The 23,478-nt window shown below is 40.8% G+C and overlaps 2 protein-coding genes and 1 pseudogene across 7 annotated transcripts in view; 1 reads left to right on the top strand and 2 right to left on the bottom strand.

Moving 5' to 3' along the window:
* LOC118091091 (dystroglycan 1-like) overlaps positions 1 to 4,783 on the top strand; it is a 56,741-nt gene extending 51,958 nt beyond the window's left edge. The window contains exon 5 of the mRNA XM_060279412.1: positions 2,941 to 4,783. Coding sequence (XP_060135395.1) covers positions 2,941 to 4,100 — 1,160 coding nt within the window. The 3' untranslated portion in view covers positions 4,101 to 4,783. The remainder of the gene's footprint in view (positions 1 to 2,940) is intronic.
* A 3,848-nt stretch (positions 4,784 to 8,631) lies between these two features.
* Positions 8,632 to 23,478, bottom strand: part of INTS13 (integrator complex subunit 13) — a 26,498-nt gene continuing 11,651 nt past the window's right edge. For all 6 annotated transcript variants that reach the window (XM_060279470.1, XM_060279472.1, XM_035127290.2 and 3 more), the window contains 10 exons: positions 23,018 to 23,102; positions 21,933 to 22,022; positions 21,223 to 21,312; positions 17,965 to 18,143; positions 14,577 to 14,747; positions 13,628 to 13,782; positions 12,693 to 12,923; positions 11,603 to 11,742; positions 10,981 to 11,116; positions 8,632 to 10,026 (listed from right to left, as the gene is read on the bottom strand). In XM_060279470.1, the coding sequence (XP_060135453.1) occupies positions 9,987 to 10,026; positions 10,981 to 11,116; positions 11,603 to 11,742; positions 12,693 to 12,923; positions 13,628 to 13,782; positions 14,577 to 14,747; positions 17,965 to 18,143; positions 21,223 to 21,312; positions 21,933 to 22,022; positions 23,018 to 23,102 (1,317 nt within the window). In that variant the 3' untranslated portion in view covers positions 8,632 to 9,986. The remainder of the gene's footprint in view (positions 10,027 to 10,980; positions 11,117 to 11,602; positions 11,743 to 12,692; positions 12,924 to 13,627; positions 13,783 to 14,576; positions 14,748 to 17,964; positions 18,144 to 21,222; positions 21,313 to 21,932; positions 22,023 to 23,017; positions 23,103 to 23,478) is intronic.
* On the bottom strand, positions 10,756 to 10,856 carry LOC118091604 (U6 spliceosomal RNA; annotated as a pseudogene).

Here is a 23,478-nt window from a genome sequence, read left to right as displayed (position 1 = left end):
GTGGTAGCATTACTGTAAAAAAAAACACCAATTACCTTGAGTAAGCAAAAGCTTTCTTCTCTCAGTTCAAGTGAAATGCTTAGTTATGTTTGTTTCACATTCCTGTCAACTGTCTGTAGTCAGTTTACAATTCAGTCATACGCTGAACTGCAGCAATTTTTTCATATATTCCACATGTATTCCCCACCCAGCCCCCCACCTTCTCCATAATTTGAAGGTTTTGGTAGGAGCTAGAACAATGATATTGTACAACAGTGTAAAGGGTGTAATGTGTGTTAAGCAGTGAGAAAGTTTGGAACAGGCATCCCCAAACTGCAGCCCTCCAGATGTTTTGGCCTACAACTCCCATGATCCCTAGCTAACAGGACCAGTGGTCGTGGAAGATGGGAATTGTAGTCCAAAACATCTGGAGGGCCGAAGTTTGGGGATGCCTGGTTTGGAAACAAAGGAAGCATGGAAGATTGTCACAAAACTCCTATAATTGTTGTGTGTTTTGTGAGTCTTTGGGATTTAGTGGCCCTTACACACCGAACAATCATCAAGCCCCTCCCTCAAGCACAGCACCCAGGTGTCTGTCCCACGATAGGTGTAGGGATCCTAGTGAGAAATCTCCTTCAAGGGAGAGTAAGGCTGCATACACACCATGTTTTAAAACACATCTCTTCCCCCCCCCCAAGAATCCTGGGAACTTTAGTTTACCCTTCACAGAGCTACAATTCCCAGAATCCTTAACAAACTAGTTCCCAGGTTTCTTTGAGAGGACATCATATACTTCAAACATCACCTATTTTGCCTCGGTCTTCAGTCAAAAGGAAAGTGATGCCCACCTGGTGATAACAGAATAAATGAGGAAGGAGCTGTGGCCCCTAGCTACTTTAAATGAATTCAAATATCCAGGATCTGACTCTGACAAGCTGCATCCAAAGGAGTTGCAGATGTAACCTCTGTGCCTTTGTCTATGATCTTTGAGAAATCTTAGAGAACAGGTGAGGTCCCTGCAGATTGGAGACAGGCAAATGTTGTCACCATCTTCGAAAAGGTAACTACCGACTGGTGAGCTTGACCAGGAAAGGTGCTAGAATAGATAATTCAACAGTCAGTCTGTAAGCATTTAGAAAAGGATGCTGTGATTACTAAGACCCAGCATGGGTTCCTCAAAAATAACTCATGCCAGACCAATCTGATTTCTTTTTTTGATGGAATTACAAACTTGGTGGATATGGGGAATGCCACATTTTCAGTAAGGCTTTTGGCAAAGTCCCCCACAATATTCTCACGAGGAAGCTGGTAAAATGTGAGTTGAAGTATTAGGTAGATTTGTAGCTGGTTGACTGACTGAACCCAAAAAAGTATTCATTACTGGTTCCTCGTCATCCTGGGGAAAAGTTACAAGGGGCTGCCACAGGGTTCTGTCCTGGGCCCGTTGTTCAACATATTTACTTGGATGAAGGAATTGAGGTGATGCTAATCAGATTTGCAGATGACACAAAACTGGGAAGGGTAGCTAGTGCCGCAAAAAATCAAAATGACCTTAACAGATTGGAGAATTGGGCACACGCTAACAATGGGGACAAATGTAAGGTTCTGCACTTAGGCAGGAAGAACCAGATAAACAAATAGTATGGGGGACACCTGGCTTACTAGCAGTACATATGAAAAGGATTTAGGGACCTTGGTGGACCACAAGCAGCAGGGGGGGAAGTGAATGTTATTCCAGGCTGCATCAACAAAAGTATAGTGTCCACATCAGGGGAAGTCATAGTACCACTCTATTCTGCCTTGGTCAGACCACACCTGGAATATTGTCTCCAGTTCTGGGTATCTCAGTTTAAGGAGGATGTTGAGAAGCTGGAACGTGTACAGAGGAGGGCAACTAATATAATCGAGGGTCTAGAAGGAGCTGGGTGTGTTTAGCCTGGAAAAGAGGAGACTGAGGGGAGATACAATAGCCTTATTCAAATATCTAAAGGGAAGAAGCTTGTTTTCTCCTGCTCTGGAGCGTAGGACTTGAACCAATGGCTTCAAGTTACAAGAAAGGAGATTCCGAGTAAACATACGGAAAAACTTTCTGACAGCAAGAGCTATTCAACAGTAGAACGGTGGACTCTCCTTCCTTGAAGGTTTTTTAAGCAGAGATTGAATGGTCATCTGTCATGGATGCTTTAGCTGAGATTCCTGCACTGCAGGAATCCCTTCCAACTCTTGGGTCCTGCCCTTGGGTCCCTTCCAACTCTTAAGATTCTATAATTATACTAGTGTCATTTAGCCCATTAAATAAATGGGCGCTAGAACATTTGCCCTGATTCGGCGGTGGCGCGTGGGGGGGCGATTGGCCCCTCCCACGGCCGCCGTTTCATCGGGGCGCTCCACTGAGCCCAGCTGGGCAGCGGGCGTCCAGGAGAAGGCCGTGGTTCTTCTGAGGACTGCGAGGGAAACGGTAGGCAGAGGGGTGGGAGGGAAAGCGCTTGCTGCTGGTCGCGGGGGGAGCGTGGGGGAGGAGGAAAAGGAAGCAGCCTCCTCCTCGCGCAGTGAGGCGCTTGTCTGACCGGGAGCGGCAGTTGGCGGCCACAGGTAAAGGGTAGGCAGGGGGTGGGGAGAGCGTGTGTGTGTGTGCGTCCAGTCTCTGCGTCCAATCCCTGTGTCCGTGGGACACATGCGCAGTAGCGCGGACACAGGGACTGGACGCAGAGACACTTGCACATTATTATATAGGATGGTGTGTATGCAGCAGAATTGAACTGGCCAGAATTACACCTGGGATGATCCACCTGAAGCAGAAGGCCAGCTGTCTTAGTGGGGGTGAGTCACTAGGGCCTATCTCAGAAAAATTATGAGAGATAAATTGACATAAACATTTTACAATCCCTCTTGTCATTTTTTGTCAGACTTCTGAAAACTTGGTTTTTATATTTCCTCTCTGTTACCTTCACTCCTATGTAGGTCCAATAAACACCTCCCCAAGAGTTGTTAATGCCATTAACTGGATAACAGCAACAATTGGACACAATTTTTCCTTTTCAGTACCTCCAGACACATTTTATGACCAGGAAGATGGAAATACAACACAGCTGACCCTTGGAATAAACCCAGCCGATGGTTCACCAACAGGTTCGGAAAGCTGGTTGCAGTTTAATTCAGATTATCAAACCATGTACGGTTACCCACTTGATCACGATTTTCAGTATTCACCTCAGGAATTTTTACTCTTTGCCACTGATTCAGGAGGGCTGAGGACATCCGATACCCTCACAATTGTACTACTCAGGCCAACCACTATCCCATGTCATACTTATACCATAAGAACAAAAAATAGTTATCATTCCTTTCTGAGAGACAGGGATAGAGTTAACTTGTTTTTCGAGAAGCTGTCCAAGTATTTGATTGCTGGCTGTCCTGGCAATATGACACTACTTGATCTCAAACCTGGGTCCACTGTGATCACCTGGTACAACAGCTGCTTCTGCACAAGGACCAGCGGATGTGCAAGGGATGAAATCCAGGGTGTGCTGAGGAAACTAAGAGTACCTGGTGGAAATATAAATCCGCATTTTGTTGAGGCAATGTTGCCAGCCTACAAAATTGATCGAATTGAAGAAGTTGCTTTTGGTGGAATCTGCTCACCAGTCACAAAACCAGTGAACGAATCCCTGATATCAAACAGCACCTTGGCTACATTTGACAACCATTCCTGGATAAGAAACATTTTTACTTCCTTGTTAATAAGTGTATGCATTGCAATTATAGCGACTCTGACAGTTGCCTTCCACTGCTGTAGACATCCCAATAAAATAACTGGATTACAATCTACAACATCTCATGGAAGACCCTTCTTCAGCTACATTGATTTGGAAATGGATATGCTGAAATCCCGGAAGTCACCAATGCTTGAACAAGAGATCCCACCCTCAGCTCAGTTATGGTTGCCTGTTCCAGCACATTCCCATCAGCATATCTACAGAACAAAGAGAAATCTTGTTGCCTCATGTCTACCTCCACCACCAAAATACAGATTACCACCATTTTATGGAATGCAAGAACCTAGTCAGACTAACCAGGATGCTAGTCCCAGAAGGTATTATCCCAAAGCTACCCTATACTGAGAATGCTACCGTATTCTGGGAGGGCAGGATGTTTCTTATATAGGAATTATATATTGAGAAATAATATATATATGACAAGAATAATATTGGAGAAAACTGGATATTGAAACCTGCTTAACCTAAATCATATATCCCAGTTTTACAGCGGCCCTTTAAAGTACGCTTCACGCAGAGTATACGCAGTCAGAAGTTGACCTGGCTAAGAAAACACCACCAAGAGCGTAGGGTATTATTTCCCTTATATGAAACCCCTTACTAGCTGCACACTTGTAAAAGTATGCAGATGAAAATACAAACGGTTGGGTTTTTTAATTGAAAAACAAACTGACTCTAAAGAGACTTTAAACTAAATATAAATGCTTTCTTTCTTAGCAATGTTATCTACCCACTTTCCAAACCTCCCACAAAACTACCCAAGAATTAACAGCAAACTAGCATTATAACTAAGCAACTCTCATACTAAGATTCAACTAAGGAATCTCTTAAACTGAGAGTCTCTCTTACTAAGATTCAACTTGGAATCTCTTAAACTGAGAACAACTGAGAGAGTGATCTACTAAGAGATGAATCAAACTGAAAGATCTAAGAGATACAGAAGGCTTTCTGGCAGAGCCTTATATACAACGCCTGTGAGCAATTAACAAACACCGGCACCTGTTTCTCTTAAACAGACAGTATTTACATTAGACCGGCTCTAAAGTAACTTGACTATTCAAAAAATCCAACATTATATAGGAATTATTAATGATGATATATTAACACAGAAGCTAAAGAAATGCAAAGTACAACAGATTTAGATACAAAATCCTACAACATAAGGCAAAGTGTTTATTGTAAACACAAATATCTGCCATGTACAGAAAGCCTAGGAAAAAAACAAGCTGCCTTTTCACAGGCAAGGACACCAATAACAAAGAGAACTACCACCACTTCCACCTGTTTTATCTCTTACTACCTGGCCCTGCACCCGTTGCTGTGCATTAGTCTATGAAATGGAGGGTAATAGCCCCCCTTCAGATCCCCCCTGAGCCTCAGAGTCCCCGAGTCGAGATACTGTGGAGAGGGTAGGTTTCATCCCTGTGTCTCCCCCCACCCTGTTCTGACCCATTACATATCCCTGCTCCCTATTCAGCCCCCCATCCCCCCCCAGGCAGGCCCCTACCTCCACTTGGCAATGTTGGGCCTTGTTGCTGGAAAAGGCCTGTTTTCAGTTGAAACAAAATAAAAATATTCCTTCCAGCAGCACCTTAAAGGGGCCTAGCAGCCTGGCAGGGGCCTAGGGCTCTGATAATGGCCGCCTTTGTGGTTTCAGTTGCTTGGTTGATGATGTCATTTGGTTTGTGGGTGTGGTGTAGATTTCACAGGAAGGGAGGAGGTGTAGGAGGAGGAGCTGAGGGAATAACGCCACTTGAGGGCGCTGTTTGACTTGGTGGAAAACCAGGTCTATACCTGCCCAGGTGTGAGATTTGAGGGATTTTCTTTTCCAACAACGCTCGGGGAGTGGCCTGGATCGTTGTGTCAAGCAGTTACGGAGAAAAGTGGAACATGCACTTTCATGATTTTTACATTTTTATATATATAGATATACTCTCTGGGACAATAAAACAGTATTCCCAGTGGAACTGTAGATGTGTTAATGATTATGTTATTTTCTTAAACTTTCTGTAGATAGTTATTGGCAGAACACTTAAATGTTATGAATCAAAGCCAGGAAATCCTTTTTTAAAGTGTCAGTTTTTATGATGGGAATAGTGTGGCAGCTGCTGTTCCATGGCTTCATCCATCCCATGTCAATCTAGTAACCTTAAGAATATAAAACTGTCGCACGGGAAGAACTATGCCAATATTGCCTCCTCTCATCCAACCTGAGCGTAGCAGACTTTTCCACACAATCACTTTCTTCTGATTTATTTTTTACATGTGATTGAGGGAACAGGAAGAAAGAAACTATGTCACTTAAGAACCAGTCCTTTAAATAAGCTGTAACAACATGGCTTCCTGTTTCCAGCGGTGAGACTCCCATACAATCAGACCTCAGCCGTGCCAGTAATTCAGGGCTGGTTTGGGGGTAATTAGCCCTGGCAGACTCCCCAGGGTGGAGGACTGTCTCGTAGACCCGCAGACCGTCCAAGATTGTCAGCTTGCATCAAGGTGCAAGCGGCAGGATGCTGGGTCCCAGAGCACAACACGACTGGCACTCTCCGAAGCCACTCTCATAGCCGGAAGTATCTGATAAAATAATTAGATTTGGACAATAAACAGACATAGTCTGGGCCGAAGAAGACTGAGGAAAAACCTGCAGAACTGCACAGTCCCTGGTGTTTAAGCTCGGATTTCGAAGAGATTCTCATCATGGTGTTTGGGAGGTGATTGGTACGTTCTTTTTTCCTTCTCGATACCTACAATTGTTTTTCTATGCCAAGCCTCATTAAGAAATCTAGTTTTTTTAAAAGTACAGATGGACTTCTATTTATAATTAAGTATTCAATTGCGCAACTTTACTTAGACTTGAAAAATTTGATAAAATAAGAAACAAGATGGCGCTTGTTAATATGACGCAGCACAGAAAAATGAAAGTTCCTCCCTTTTTCGAGGGAAGTGGGAGATGCTTGCTTGCTAACTTTATAGTGACTTGCAGCAACAATTTGGGATAACATACAGTGCATCTGTTTACAGAATTTCTTCATTATGAGTGAGAGAGAAGGCTAAATGGATGTCTAGCAGCCCTCCTTCTAGGGCCCAGAAGGGGGGATTGTGTGGTCTCCGAAAACTGATCGATTGTCAAATGACTTATATCTGTGGAATACAGTTCATTTACATTGCAATATTGCAAACAGTATGCTCCCAACAATTTTCAAACAACAGGCTTGGACAACAGCCCGGATAGGAATAATTTAACAACTTGGGATTTGCTGCGTCATTAAACTTTAAACAATAGACTTGGACAACAGCCCGGATTGGAAGATTGGAATGAAGTCAGGAAAACTGCGCTGGCAAATACAGTTGAAAAAATAAATATATACGAATAAAGCTGTATTCGATGGATGAAAGGATATATGATTTCTGACATGATTTGAGAATCGCATAGCCAGGGACGGAGAACTTTAAAGTGTTACGTTCAAAATGTGGAAAATATGAGAACAAGAAGAAGAAGGCAGGAACGAAGATATTGGAGATATACTTCAAGAGGTCCAGACTATGCGGAGCCCGGAAAAATTAATAATTACAATGGTTTGTAATTTGTTTTTTTTTAGTTTATTGTTTTTAATTGGATTATGATTATGATTTGATGGATATGTTAATTGGCTGTTTTTATTGGAAAATTAATTAAAATGATTTTTAAAAAAGCTGCAACAACATGACGCATACTGTAGGAATTAACTGTTTTCTCTTGCCTAGATGGTGTCAAAGAAATACTGGGAGACCAGAGTTCAAATCCCTAGTTGGTCATAAAGCTCACTGGGTGGTCTTGGGTGAGTCATAAAACTCTTCGCCTAGCCTACCTCACAGGGTTGTTGCAAGGATAATATTGAGGTGGCGAGAGCCATGTGTGCCACCTTGATCTGGCGGAATACAAGTGCAATAAATAGAAGAAATTAACTTCTTACTAGCTTGCATGTGCAGCAACTTGATCTGTAGACATTGGCAGAAGTTTACTCTCTCAAAGCCATTAAAGGTTTAGATTACTGCTGAGATGGAGAACCTATGACCCTTCAGTTGTTATGGAACAACTCACTGTGCTGGCTGGGGGCTGCTGGGAGCCGTGACTCCAACAACTAGAAGGCCACAGCTTCCTCACCAATGCAATACTAATGTCTGCTTTTAGAAGCACAGGAGCAGGCCAGACTTATGCTTTAGTCTTTTCTTATGCTATGATTTCCACAGGTTCCCCAAAACCGATGTTATCAGTTTTGAAAGTATTAGTTTAAAGGTGTTAGTAGTAAGGAACATTGCTTTACTTCACAAGTTTTTTAAATAATTTCTACAGATTGCTTAAGACTTGAAGGGTAATCTAAGGTAAGAACTGAAAAGGGCAATGCCTTCCATTTAATCATTCTTATACTATCCCAGTAAAGCAGGCATGCCTAAAATGCTAAATGATTTGTTTATATAGGATTGCTCAGCCTAATTAGAAATATTTCTGAGTGCTTTCACTGAACTCCATTATACTATCTTGGGACCAAACATCCCCTTTACTCCCAACACACAAGCAGCTAAAAAGCTGGCAAACACCTTAACAATAAACCTTAACACCAAATACACCTTAACAATTAAATCAAAGCCACACTCACACAATTCAGGACCAGAAATCATTTCCCATCTAAGAAGTTTGGTTTTTTAATACCTGAACCATAGCCTATTTCTGAATAATAGATTACAATTCACCGTAATTTAACATGCTGAAATGGCTGCTAGCTAAAGAATCAAATCTGATGCCAAATTCAGAAGTGTCTGAGCTCAAAATCCAGGAAGGAGCCAGAGTGTTGATTTTTGGCTCGACCAAGTGCTTTTAACAACCAGCAAAAAGTAGTTGAAACAGCAGGGGGTGGTTTTAATTTAGAAATAAACATCACCAACAAAAAAATGGATTAGACATATAACATTTTTTTTTTGTTCTCATGCTTCCCTCTCCCATCACCCCACAATTCAAAAGCTGTGCTGGCCAATAAGGAGTTGCAATCGAGAATACTATCTTTGTATACAAAGCACAAAAGAATGCTATCTTTATAGCTTTCACAGTGTTGCAGGGCTACTTTTCCTTCTGTAGCAGATACTATCTCGGGTATTAGCTGTGATAGTTGGCAGGGTGTCTATTCTCCTTCACAACAGGGTTTTACTTAATGTATCAGTCTTCACAGCCACTATGCAGTAAGAGAACTAATGGAGAGAGTCCAGTGTGAAAAGGAGTGTACAAACACCCTGTAGCCATGTTGTCAATGAAACCAGTTTAGACTGAGGTTTCGTGTGCCATTCAATACACAAAAGATTATTTGCAGCCCTGTCTATAGCTTGTTGTTTAGTCGTTTAGTTGTGTCCGACTCTTCGTGACCCCATGGACCATAGCACGCCAGGCACTCCTGTCTTGCACTGCCTCCCGCAATTTGGTCAAACTGATGTTCGTAGCTTCGAGAACACTGTCCAGCCATCTTGTCCTCTGTCGTCCCCTTCTCCTTGTGCCCTCCATCTTTCCCAACATCAGGGTCTTTTCCAGGGAGTCTTCTCACTTCTCATGCTGTCTATAGCAATACATGTTTAAATTGCACACACTAACCCAAACAACTGATCAAGGACAATCATACTTAAATCTATATTTCTTATCATCTAGGACTGCTATAAGCAGTTCAGCATTTAGATAGCATGTAATTTACAGAATGTGCTTTATAATCTGTTTAGCCTCAAAACAACTGTGTGTGTTACCCTCAACTGCCCCTTCTTTAATGGAATTAAGAGCCCATTGTATAACATACGCAGACAGTTTATCACTGTTCTGTCATTAAAACCAAGACATTGTGTCCAACAACAAATGTGTTTATGCAGCACTCTCCTAAAGTACAGTCTCCTAAAAAGTTTTAATGTATTTAAAAGCACACCTGAAAACAAAACTCAGGTAAAAAAAATACTGTGTTTCTCCAGAGGGAATCAAAAACATTTTAAAATTCCTTTTTATAAAGACCTTACTATTAGTTGGAAATGAAGTCTTGCTTTATTTGATCCTAGAGTAAAAAGGGATTTGGGACAAATGATTTACACATTTATTGAGATTTTCTATTTTATAGAAAAGTGCTAAAAATAGGGGGGGAGACAATCAAAGCAACTTTGAATCAATTTGAATCAAGAATAAAATGTTTATGCAACATAACAAAATATAATTCGTAGATTCCATTTTCACTGCCGACTGGCTTTCCCATTTTCTGTTGCTTCCATTCTGAAACAAACAAACAAACAAATAAATATTGCCTTAAGAGTATTCTAGTAATTATTCCAAAAAATAAATAAATTTGGCATCCCCCCACCCCAGATTTTTTTATTTACAACAAAAGTGATTAGTATGTTTCAAAAATATTCAAGTGTTTTACAACAACCGCCTACAAACCTCTTCCAAACATATTGGCTTCAAATAGTTACATAGTCATACGAATGATCTCTTTGTGTGAAAGAGGGAGGCTGGGGTCATACCCTTTTCTTCCACACATATAAGACACTGTGTGATTAAACCCTATTTTATGAAAGCTAAACAGAAATCTAACATTCTTGCTCCTTTACAGTAGTTTCTAGTGTAAGGAGTGAATTATACAAACATATTGTGTCACTGTGGTATCCTGCCCAAGGCCTTCTGCCACTGTGGGGCAGTATATTTATTGTATGTTTATTACATATTTATTTACAGTGGTACCTCGGTTTACAAACACAATTAGTTCCGGAAGTCTGTACTTTGAAATATACTTAACCTGAAGCGAACTTTCCCACTGAAAGTAATGGAAAGTGGATTAAACTGTTCCAGACGGGTCCATGGAGTACTTAAACTGAAAATACTCAAACCGAGGCGTACTTAAACCAAGGTATCACTGTATATGTAAGTTGGATGGAATATTAATTGCCTCTGGTCTATTTTCTGGGAATCCTGCAACGTGTTTAAGTTTTTACTCTGCTAACTATATGCTGGAATCTGCTCTGGATCAGATTGCGCAGGGGCCATGCTAATCTTCTCTGTATCGTTAAATACAATTTTAGTATATGTGCTGCCAAAGCGAGCACCTCTGGATCAATATTGAGTAGAATTCCATGACACTAATATCATTATAAATATGATATTCAATCAGTTTTTGGCTCGTAAAAAAAATAAATCACATCAAGTAACATGCTATTTAGTAGTACAAACCCATTCTCGTCTTTAAGATGTTGATATAACTCAGCTTTGTTGTTGACAGAGTTCAAGCGACCAGTAAATTCCTGGTGTTTCCTAGAATTTGCAGTATTAATTCTGTTGCTCCATAAAGACAGGAGAGAAACTGGCCCTAGGTTTGGTAAACACAATTTAAGTACATTCAAAAACTCATACAGCAAGCAGCATACATGTTACAGATACATGAACACAGCATTTCCTCTTTGTTCATATTTCACCAGCAGTGGATCCAGGATAAATAGCACCTTCATTTCTAACAGACCAGGGAATATCTAAAAGCAACTCACATTTTAATTCAGAGACAAAATCCAAAATTAAGCTCTATCAGTACCGGTACATTTTATCACAGGGACAACAGAGCCTCCAGACTTTCTTCAACCCAACTGGTTTCTCACAACCCTAGTTTCTCAATGAAAGTACAAAACAATAACAATTTCACTTCATAGCTAGGGCAGGGCAATCTGGAGCAGGTCGGACGCTCTGGTGCTGAGGCGCAGAGATTGCTCCGGCGCCCTCGCAGCGTTCTGGCTGGCTTCCGCGCGGCTTCACCGCGCAGCGCCCCACCTCCCAACCTATTTGGCAATTATTCTAAATCTACCTTTAGTTTTTTCAACAGTTGGGATTTCATCCACTGCAACAAGGGGCTTTTTGTTTGGTGGCTCAGGAGAATCAGGTGAATCTTTTATTACTTCTGCCTCTGCTAGTTCCTCTTTTTCACGATCTAATAAGCCTTTTAACCTGCGGAAATAAATAAATAAAATTACCACTGCAATTTCAATGCCAACAGTTCTGTTTTGTAAGTTGTGAGACAGTGATATTACCTAGAGAATCAAAGAATGGGCCAAAAACGCTGGAGACGTGTACTGAAAAGACATGCACTATTTAACAAACTATGTTGGGAATTAATTAGAATTAAATCTATGGACAGAAAATTACTACACTTCTGTTACTTTTGAAGCATGAATAACTACTTCATTTGTATTGTTTTTATTAAAGCCAGATTTGCTCTCTTTTAGTTTAAGCTTTCAGTTCCCAGTGTGTGTACACACATACACACTCATGAGGTAAGCACATTATGTTGCAGACAAATTGCAGAACACACATTCCACAAAAACTTATTGATACAGTGGTGCCTCGCTAGACGAATTTAATTCGTTCCACGGGTCTTTTCTTATAACGAAAAATTCGTCTAGTGAATCCCATAGGAATGCATTGATTTTTTTGGGATTTTTTTTTTTGCCCATAGGAATGCATTAATTGAATTTCAATGCATTCCTTTGGGAAACCGCGATTCACTAGACGAATTTTTCATAAAACGAATTCGTCTAGCGAGGCAACCTCTGCTCGAAAAATCCTTTCGTTAAGCGGAAATTTCATTAAGCAGGGCATTCGTTAAGCGAGGCACCACTGTACTTGGAACTAGCATGAACCTCAAGTAAAAAGTAAGGGCAGATGTAGCCTGGGTGTTCCCCTTGCTGATGGGGGGTTCTTGAACAATTTTTTAAAGATACTAATACTTTCTGGAGATCTCTCATTCCATGCTCTGGGCTTCATGCTAGAGTCTCATTGCAACAGGCCAGAATCAACTCTTTCTAATGGTGCTGAGACAAAGAAAATTGGCCTGTCACTCCTGCCATTTATATAAATATGAAACCTACAATAAAATTTTATCGGTACTGATAAAGCACCTTTCCGATTCCTGCCAGGATTTTTCTGGTTCATAGTCTTTTCCTGCTTTCTCTGACTTTTCTTCTTTTTCTTCTCTTTTCCTCCCCCGTTTCTTGCGCTCCTCTTCTTCAGGTGGTTTGCTTCTGCAAGCCAGAAGGCACTCCAAAACTCGCTGATGTTTATCCGAGTTGGCTATGTGCGCTCTAACAAGAGTCTCCAATTCATTCCACATGATCCTGTACTGTTCATCTCTATTGAAAAAGACAACACGATTTATCTACACAAATTCTCCAATCTCAAGTATCTAATTTAGCCTCACTTCTATTTTAAGACTTCTAGATTCATTTCAACAGTTTATTCTGGGATGGACAAACTTCTGAGTAGAGAAGAGAACGTACCTTCTAACCAGTAAAAAAAATAATTATTAATGCAATACCTTTGATGTATGTGGTGCATTGCACAGTAAATGGGCAAAAAGGAGAGGGGCAAGGGGGTAACTTCTGCTTTCGAAATATAATTTGAGTTAAATGTACCAGTCAGGGATTGTTCTAGCAGTGAGCATTCCCTGACAATCACAGAAGAGAGGCACCCTGGCTCAGGCAGCATCCTAGAGCCCTTACTGCAACCTCAGACAGGATGTCAGGGGGAGGGATCAGGAGAAGTGTGCAGCGGGGAGATGCCTCGCCCTTTTAAGTTCATGCCTGACTTAAGACATTCCAGGGTGCGCAGGCACAAAGGGAGGAGGGCAGGAATCCCACGCTTACTATGCTGGGGGAGGAGCAGACGCCAGGCATTGGGAGAATCTTCGTCAGACTGATTGGACATGTATTCTTGATACTGAATCACATTGTGAATATCAGGCAAAATAAAAGCCTTAAAGACAGAATGGCTGTGGTACTAGTTTCTCAGAAGTAGCCAAACAAGGACTGTGACAGTACCAAAAAGTCATATTTACCTTTTAGGACCCTTTCCTCTTGTTCCAACTGTTGATATTGGCAGTGGGTCATTTTTTCTTTCCATGTCTACTAAATTGTAAATTGTTTTCTGACAATTGAGGACATCTTCATCTGTCAATGCTTCCTTCACAATAACACTGGCCAATGGCACTACCTACGAGAAGAAGAAAAAACACAGGTGCTCTTCATGAACACAAGAAAAGCCTGCTGAATCAGGCCCATCTAGTCCAGCATTCTGTTCTCACAGTGAACAAGCAGGTGCCTGTGGGGAAATCTGCAACCAGGGCCCAATGTGGTTTCCACCAACTGGTATTCTGAAGCCTCCAATTGTGAAGACAGAGCAACTCCATCATGGAGAGCCTTATCCCTCCATGAACTTGATGCCAGTGAAATCATTATTACCAGTTTATGCTGACGAGTTAACAATGCAAGTAACCAGCAGGAAGCCATCAATTGGTTTTATTAAGACACCCAGATTCATTCCATCTAATAGCTCAGTAGTGCCTTTGTGCTGACAAAAGTGGAGCCAAAATGGGTTCGAGGAAGAGTCAGCTTGCTTGGAGGAACCTCAGGTTTTAAAAAAGTATCAATAATAATGATAATAAAATCATTAAGAGGGGTCAATCTCTCCCTGAAACAAAACAGCTCAAATAGCACTGAATATGTTCAGTGAACCCTAGAAACCACACAATACCAGAAGGGGAAAATATCCCTGAAAACGTTGGGGAGGGGTGGTAGAAAGAAGAGTGAACTAGATTGCCTAAGCCCCTAAAAAGCTTAAGAGTATTCTTGTTAAGGGCTGAGGAGATACTGTAACATTTTGAAAGTACCATGTGTATAGATTAATATTAAGCAAACATTAAATGCATTCCCAACCATATTTACTGCCTATTTCCAAGTAAAATGTGGCTTAGGCCTGGGATTGAAAAACAATCCATAGTCACCTACTGCTTGCATGTTGAATATAGTAGTCTGTGAGATGATCATGGGCCAGTAGCGAGTATGCTTCTCTAGTTGATCTTTGGCTCGCTCCAAGGGAATCTCAAAACTTTCATCACTCTTGTATCTGGGTTCCAGAAAAGGAGTAAGCCTGTTTTCCCTCATAAATTCACCAAAATCCTAAATAAGCAAACAATGTAAAATGAGATTTTTTCCTAACATTTCATGATTACTGCTCAATTATAATATCCCGTCTGATCCTCATACAGTATATTACATGCAATTTAGCTTAAACAGGCTTTCTTAGTGTTCAATATCTTACAGTTGTTACCAACAGGGAAAGTTTAGCTGCACAAAGTTTTAAAAAGTTTTGAAACATTCACACGTTGCTTAAAATATTAACCAGAATTTTTTTTAATGAAGCCATTTCAGATCCTGTTAAACGTTGTTCAAGATTCAAGCAACACCTATTTAAAGCTGGAATCACATGGCACAAAATGGCACAGTGAAGAAGAAAAGTTGTGTTTTGTGAGCTTCAGAGGGGATGTTGTTGACTGGAATTTCTTGAAGTACTGTACAGTGGTACCTTGGTTTATTAACTTAATCCGTTCCAGAAGTCTGTTCTTAAACCAAGGTGTGCTTTCCCATAGCAGCGGGGGACCCAATTTACAAATGGAACACACTCAACATGTGCTTCCAAGGCAAAGTTCACAAACCAAAACACCTACTTCTGGGTTTGCAGTGTTCTTAATCCAAGTTGTTCATAAACTAAGCAGTTCTTAAACCAAGGTACCACTGTATAGTTAATTTTGAACCAATCAGTTATTCCATATCCAGTTCTAACTGTAGCTTCTTGTCCCACATAGAGATTTCTCAGGAGACAGATGAGGTGATCAGGCACTCCCATTTCTTTAAGAACTTGCCATAGTTTGCTGTGGTCGACACAGTCAAATGCTTTTGCGTAGTCAATGAAGCAGAAGTAGATGTTTTTCTGGAACTCTCTAGCTTTCTCCATAATCCAGCGCATGTTTGCAATTTGGTCTCTGGTTCCTCTGCCCCTTTGAAATCCAGCTTGCACTTCTGGGAGTTCTCGTTCCACATACTGCTTAAACATGCCTTATAGAATTTTAAGCATAACCTTGCTAGTGTGTGAAATGAGCGCAATTGTGCATCCTTTGGCACTGCCCTTTATTGGGACTGGGATGTAGACTGAGCTTCTCTGGCCACTGCTGAGTTTTCCAAACTTGCTGGCATATTGAGTGTATACCTTAACAACAACATCTTTTAAAAATTTAAATAGTTTCAGTTGGAATATCATCACTTCCACTGGCCTTGTTATTAGCAGTGCTTTCTAAGGCCCATTTGACTTCACTCTCCAGGATGTCTGGCTCAAGGTCAGCAACCACACTACCTGGGGTGTACGAGACCTCCATATCTTTCTGGTATAATTCCTCTGCCACCTCTTCTTGATGTCTTCTGCTTCTGTTAGGTCATTTCCACTTTTGTCCTTTATTATGGTAATCTTTGTACGAAATGTTCCTTTCATATCTCCAGTTTTCTTGAACAGATCTCTGGTTTTTCCCATTCTGTTGTTTTCCTCTCTTTTTTTTGCATTGCTCATTTAAGAAGGCCCTCTTGTTTCTCCCTGCTTTTTTGGAAATCTGCATTCGATTTCCTGTATCTTTCACTATCTCCCTCACATTTTGCCTGCCTTCTCTCCCCTGCTATTTGTAAGGCCTCATTGGACAGCCACTTTGCTTTCTTGCATTTCCTTTTCATTGGGATGGTTTTCGTTGCTGCCTCCTGTATAATGTTACGAGCCTCCATCCATAGTTCTTCAGGCACTCTGTCCACCAAATCTAAATCCTTAAACCTGTTCCTCACTTCCACTGTGTATTCACAAGGGATTTGATTTAGATTGTGTCTTACTGGTCCAGTGGTTTTTCCTACTTTCTTCAGTTTAAGCTGGAATTTTGCTATAAGAAGCTGATGTTCTGAACCACAGTCAACTCCAGGTCTTGTTTTTGCTGGCTGTATAGAGCTTCTCCATCTTTGGCTGCAGAGAATATAATCAATCTGATTTTGATGCTGCCCATCTGGTGATGTCCATGTGTAGAGTCGTCTCTTGTGTTGTTGGAAAAGAGTGTTTGTGATGACCAGCTTGTTCTCTTGACAGAACTCTATTAGCCTTTGCCCTGCTTCATTTTGAACTCCAAGGCCAAACTTGCCAGTTATTCTTTTCATCTCTTGATTCCCTACTTTAGCATTCCAATCCTCTATACTGAGAAGAACATCCTTCTTTGGAGTCATTTTTAGGTGTTGTAAGTCATCATAGAATTGGTCAATTTCACTTTCTTCAGCACCGGTAGTTGGTGCATAAACTTGGATTACTGTGATGTTAAAAGGTCTGCCTTGGATTCGTATCAAGATCATTCTATCATTTTTGAGATTGCATCCCAGTACAGCTTTTGCCACTCTCTTGTTGACTATGAGGGCCACTCCATTTCTTTTACGCGATTCTTGCCCACAGTAGTAGATATGGTCCTCCGAACTGAATTCGCCCATTCCCGTCCATTTTAGTTCACTGATGCCCAGGATGTCAATATTTATTCTTGCCATCTCATTTTTGACCACATCCAGCTTACGAAGCTTCATGGTTCTTACATTCCAGGTTCCTATGCAATACTTTACAGCATTGGACTTTCCTTTCGCTTCCAGGCATATCCGCAACTGAGTGACCTTTCGGCTTTGGCCCAGCCGCTTCATCAGCTCTGAATCTACTTGTACTTGTCCTCCGCTCTTCCTCAGTAGCATGTTGGACGGCTTCCGACCTGAGGGGCTCATCTTCCAGCGTCATAACTTTTATATGCCTGTTGTCTTTGTCCATGGAGTTTTCTTGGCAGGGATACTGGAGTGGCTTGCCAGTTCCTTCTCCAGGTGGATCATGTTTAGTCAAAACTCTCCACTATGACCTGTCCATCTTGGGTGGCCCTGCACGGCATAGCTCATACCGTAGCTTCTCTGAGTTATTTGAGCCCCTTCACCACGACAAGGCAGTGATCCATGAAGGAGATAATAGACCCAAATCAGTTTAAAAACCAACCATTTATTGCTTGCCCAGATCCCACATAAAAAAACCTGTTGGTGGCCCCAATTTCAACCCAGGGGAATGAAAACTAAGGTTGCCTTCAAAGTCCAGGTTATTTGTCATTCCTCAAAGGAGAAATTAATCAGTTTCCCTTTTTCTTGAAATTTCTTGAAAAGTAGACCCAGCTTACTTTTTAGCTGTCCCTTGATTATAAGCTCCCCTCTGTGACATTAATACAAGGTTCCTGCCTAGCTTTTGTGGCTGTGAGAGGATAATGGTTTAAAGAAAAAATACATAGAAGACATTTACTGTAATCCTGTAGTCTGTGACTCTACCACCACATCCTTCACTAATTGAAGGAGGATCTTCCAGAATGGATCGAGAACTGCTTAGAACATGCAGAAAAATCTCTCCTCCATGGCTACTAAGCATATGACTAATTACTTTAGAGCCAGACTTCCGTGGTTGCTCCAACAACACAGAACGACCTATCGAAAGAGAAATTGCTTCATTAGTTATCTAGCTTTAAAATTCTACAAGATACCTGGTTATCCAGTTGTATTTTTAAAAAGGACATAAAATATTTGTAGGAAAGGACATTTTCATTTGCTTACATTATTAAAAATTTTTTTGCCTACTTTCTGAAATTGATCCCATCCCACCCACCCCTCTTTCTCCTGCCTCCTGCTTGCCCATCCCACCCCTTAGAAGCCAAGTGGAAGCTGACCAAGAATGTCCTTGAGCTAGAAGAAGCTAGTAGATTATGCAAGCACAAATTGCATTTTAAAACAAATATTTATATCAATCACTTGCTGGAAAAGTAAACTTAAAGCTTTGGAAATTGTGTCTTAAGAGTGGCAAGCATTATGTTGAAATTAAAATACAGTGGTGCCTTGCAAGACTAAATTAATTCGTTCCACGAGTCGCTTCATCTTGCGGTAATTTCGTCTTGCGAAGCGCGGTTTGCCGCGGCAAAAAAAACCCCCGCAAAAAATCGTCTTGCGAAGCATAGCCATAGAAAACTTCATCTTGCGAGTCACCAAAAACTATTTACCGACTATTTACATTTGCCGACTATTTACATCTTGCGAGTTTTTCATTGCGCGAGGCATTCGTCTTGCGAGGTACCACTGTAGTGGCATCAGTTATGTGGCATACACCTAAGCAGTTTAAATAACAACCTCTATCCCTAACGGTTCCTATCTCTGTCCTTGGTATTAAAATCAGGCTTGGTATTAACCCAGGAGCATCATTTTATATTTGTGTCTGTTTGGTACACTAGCAGAAGCCAATTTTGAAAAGCAGCTTATGGTTTGTCTGGAAGGTGTGGAGAAAAAAACACCTGCTTCAAGAAAACAAGAGTTGTATCGAACTAAACCCTTGTATGCAAAGAACAACTTCTGTGAGTGCAACTTAACTTTCCCTCCCTCTCTTCCCCATCTCCCCTGGATTCCTCCCTAAACTTCAAGAGCTGATTGAGAATAGGGGTGAAGTTGCATTGTGCTTACAAAATTCCTTCAAGCATGCAGTGATTTAGTTGAATACAATCCTAACAATCACAAACTTAATTGTACAGCTCATGGCATCACGGCCAGAGTTTTTATTATTATTATTATTATTATTATTATTGAAGGTTTTCTTGGTTTACAAAGATATGTGCAATGTCTCTCATAACATTTGTACAAATCAGTTTCATTTGTTGAGACATTGGGAAGAAAAGGGGAGAAGAGGTAGATGGGGGGAGGGTGGGTGGGTTTGGGTGACAATGTTAATATGTGTGGGGGGTTTTGTCAGCGTCGCTTTTGTAAGTTCTCTGCTGTTCGCTTGTGTTCCTTTGGTGGTGAGAGGTGTTGGGGTTGGCCTAGGTCAGGATATGGTTGTTCCTTTGTGGTTGGCTGTGGTGGTCTTTGTTTTGTGTGTGAGTGGGGTGGGTGGGTGTTTTGGATCAGGTTAACCATATTGATTCGTATGCTGTTGGTGGATTTTTGTCATTGTCTTGTTGGGCTGTGTATGTGATAAAGGGGAGCCGTCTTCTTCTATTTGTCCCCGTATCAGTTTCAACTTATTGGTTAATTTTTCTAGTAAGGCTGTTTCCCATACTGTTTGGTACCATTGGTCCATGTTTACTTCTGACAGGTCTTTCCAGTGTCTGGTTATGGTGTTTCTGGTTGCTGAGAGTAAGTGGGTTATGAGTTCTTTGTGATGCAGGTGGGCATCATTGTCTTGGAAGATGTTTAGCAAGGCCAATTATGGGGTTATTTCTAATGTTTGCTGGGTTATTTTACGGTACATATTTCTCTAATGGTTGTTGTCCAGAATAGTTGGATTTTGTGGCATTCTCACCACATGTGGAAATATGTGCCTGTTGAGGTGCACCCTGTCCAGCATTTCGGTGAGGTTCCTGGGTGTATTAGCGCTTGTTTTCTTGGTGTTAGGTAACACCTATAGGTGATTTTCAGAGTGAGTTCTTTCCTATTTGCTGATATGGATTTAAAGGGGGGTTTAGACCACATTCTGGTCCATTGAGTGGGGTTAATCTCATATGCTATTTCATCTTCCCATTGTCTTTTGATTGTGTCTATGGCCAGAGTTCTTAACACAATGAGACATTTTCCACATTCAAATAATCAAGGAAATCCTACCAGAGACAAAAGCAAATCTTTTGTGGGAAGCAGCCCAAATTTTAGGCAAGGCAACATAGATATTGCAAGCAGAAGTTACACTTCCTGAATCTATGCAACTATCAAGAGTATAAATAAGCACTTGTATATTATTATATTATGTTCAGACAATATGACTGAATACAATGTTTCCATTTTGTAAAGCCCCAGCCAGGATGCTGTGTGTGTGTGTGTGTCTCAGGGGCACCAAGTATGGGGGGTTCTGGGTCCCTGAGGTATCGCAAGGCCTTGGACAGCATCCCCAAGGCCTTGAAGATGCTTTCTGAGGCCTTGTGAGAACCAGACTTCTGGTGCCACCGGAAGTCAGATTCGGACGTCTCGGAAGACCTCAGACACCATCTCTGAGGCCTCTTGCCTCAGAGATGCTTTCCGAGCTCATGTGAGGTCTCAGAACCTAACTTTGGGTACCACTGGAAGTCAGGTTCCGAGGCCGGAGGGCATGCGTGACATGATGATGTCACATTACGTGACGTCATCATGTCACACATGCTGGGCACCCATAACCAGGGGCCCAAGTTGGCTCCTCTGGTGTGTGTGTGTGTGTGTGCGCATGCACATGTGCACACATGTCCACACAACCAAAACTGATATTTGATCAGCTCAGTATCATTAAGGACAGTGGCTTGAAATGGAAGTCAAAGTATAGCCAACAGAAAGCACTACACAGCTGAGCAGTCAAATGCAAGAGCCTGCCAAATAATGGTATAATGTTGTACACTCCTATTCTCCTCTATACTTCAAGCAAGTTCCTTGGCTTGAGTGTACAGCACTCCAGAAGACTCACTAGGTTAGATTTCATATCGTGTAGTTCCGAGTTCAAACCTGAATCCAGAACAATTAAAATAATATATATATTTTTCTGAGTTTTTAGCAGAAAATATTTTACCATTAAGGAGAAAGTTGGTAAGGCAAGATGAAGGCCGACTATTTACATCTACAGGTGATATTCTGAAAGCTCCAGTACAATAATGAAGTTCTAAAGGGGGGGAGAGGAAGGGAAACTTTAGTTTGATTACAATACAGAAAAAAATACCTAATTCATAAAACAAACAAAAATTAAACACGATAGAATGTAATGAACATTAACCACACTGCAAAACAAAGCAAAACCTATATTGGTGGTAATGTAAGTGGTATAGAAGCAAAAGCAAACACTGATCTTCGTGCACACATACATGAAGTATATGCCATTCAATTGGGTACTAACAGGGGCTTTCATATGCTCCCCAGCACGATAATAGCTTCTAAGTGTATATGGTTCATTTTTGCACATCCTTCAACATCGTTTTGAGATGACGCTTTCATATAAGCTCACATATTCTCCATTCAACACTCATTAACCGCAGTGTATATCTGATCATTTTAAGTTATTTTGACACCCCCCCTCTTTAATTAAAGCTCGCACAATTATAGCTAAGTCATGAAACAAAGATCAAACTGTCATATTTGAAATGAAATAATTTGGCACAGGTCTCCTGACTATGTGCAATGCATGATCAACGAAAAACAGCAAGGTGGAGGAAAAGAAGAAGCAATATTGTTAGCCTTATGCAGTTCATGGACATATCTGAGAGAGAGAGAGAAAAGGGGACCTACCAACACTGTTTGTTCTTGGTGTACACCATTTTAAAGTTACAGTTTCTTTTAATGTACCTTCTTTGCTACTACCACCCATATGATTATCACCTGCAAAACACATTTGGGATAAATGTAACTACGCAATTTAGTAAAACACAGAAAGTAATATAAGTCAATATACAATAGCATATGAATATCACATCCTATTACTTTGCCTATCACCTTGTTGGTGATTAACTCTTTCAAATCCATTGAAACTCTGCCCTAGAACTGCTATATCATACCTTCTATACCTGTAATTATGTACATAACAGCATAATTCAGGCAACCCGTGTGCCTTCCATTGTTGGGTATCAACCCTGAATTGATACAGTTGGGACCAGAGAGGGTCTTCTCCCCTAACCTTATACTGTATACAGCATTAATGTCGCACATCGAACGTAACAAATCTGTACAAAAGACTATGACCTGCAAATAGAGACAATGCACATACTTTTGTAACCCAAGAAAATCTTTAATAAAAAAAAATATACAAACAAACAATAAGCGGAGTTCTGCTCAGTAAATAGAGCTTTCCCACCTCTTCTTCCTACATCAGCCTTTTAGATCCCAGCAAAGAAGCCATTCCCAACAGTTGGGAACCCTTGGAACAACACGGGATATGGAGCTGAAGATGGGCAATTGGACGAGGGTTTTTGCTTGTGCCAGAAGCTCTATGGAAGTTAACCAATACCCTGTTTCTCATATTTTAAGACATACCCATAAAATAAGATATAGCAGGATTTTTAAGCATTCAAGGAATATAAGCCATACCCCGAAAATAAGACATAATGATAGGTGCAGCAGCAATGCTGGCCGCGGCAGGAGGAGGAGGAAAAAAATAAGACATCCCTTGAAAATAAGCCATAGTGTGTTTTTTTGAGGAAAAAATAAATATAAGACATGTCTTATAATATGAGAAACACGGGTAAGCTTTCAAAAATCATAAATTCTAAAAGCAGCCCCAAAATACAAAACAGCCTTAATATCCACAGTTGTAACTATATTATATCTCAGATTATATTATTATGCTGTATATTATCTATATTATTTGTTCTACTCACCACTTTTTAAAAAGTCTACGTGTGCTTCCTTGTGATGAAGTAGTTCCACATCATAATTGGCAGATGTATTGGCATGCTGCTCCTCCTTTTAAAGAAACACACACACACACACACACGTGTGTGTGTGAAAGAAGATTAGGTTAAAAAAGAAACAAAAGAATACAAGGATAATTTTATGTTTTGCCTTTCAATATAAGACTGCAAAAGGAAAAAGAACACTTATACATGAAAGCGTTAATGAGTTGGAATTGAGGAAATTTATTGAGTTATTGACTTCTTTAACGATCTAGCAGCTTATAATCATAAACAGAACAATCTTATGCATGTTTTCTCTAAAGTCAATCCCACTGTGTTTAATGAGGCTTACTCCCAGTAAGCACACATGCTTGGATCCTTCAATTACTTTATTTATATTACTTTTTATAAATAACTACAATGAATGTTCAAAATCCGATGCCAAT

The sequence above is a fragment of the Zootoca vivipara genome, chromosome 10, assembly GCF_963506605.1.
Source record: "Zootoca vivipara chromosome 10, rZooViv1.1, whole genome shotgun sequence".
Taxonomy (NCBI): domain Eukaryota; kingdom Metazoa; phylum Chordata; class Lepidosauria; order Squamata; family Lacertidae; genus Zootoca; species Zootoca vivipara.
Note: the sequence above shows the minus strand (reverse complement) of the source record. Positions and strands in the feature narration are given on the sequence as shown.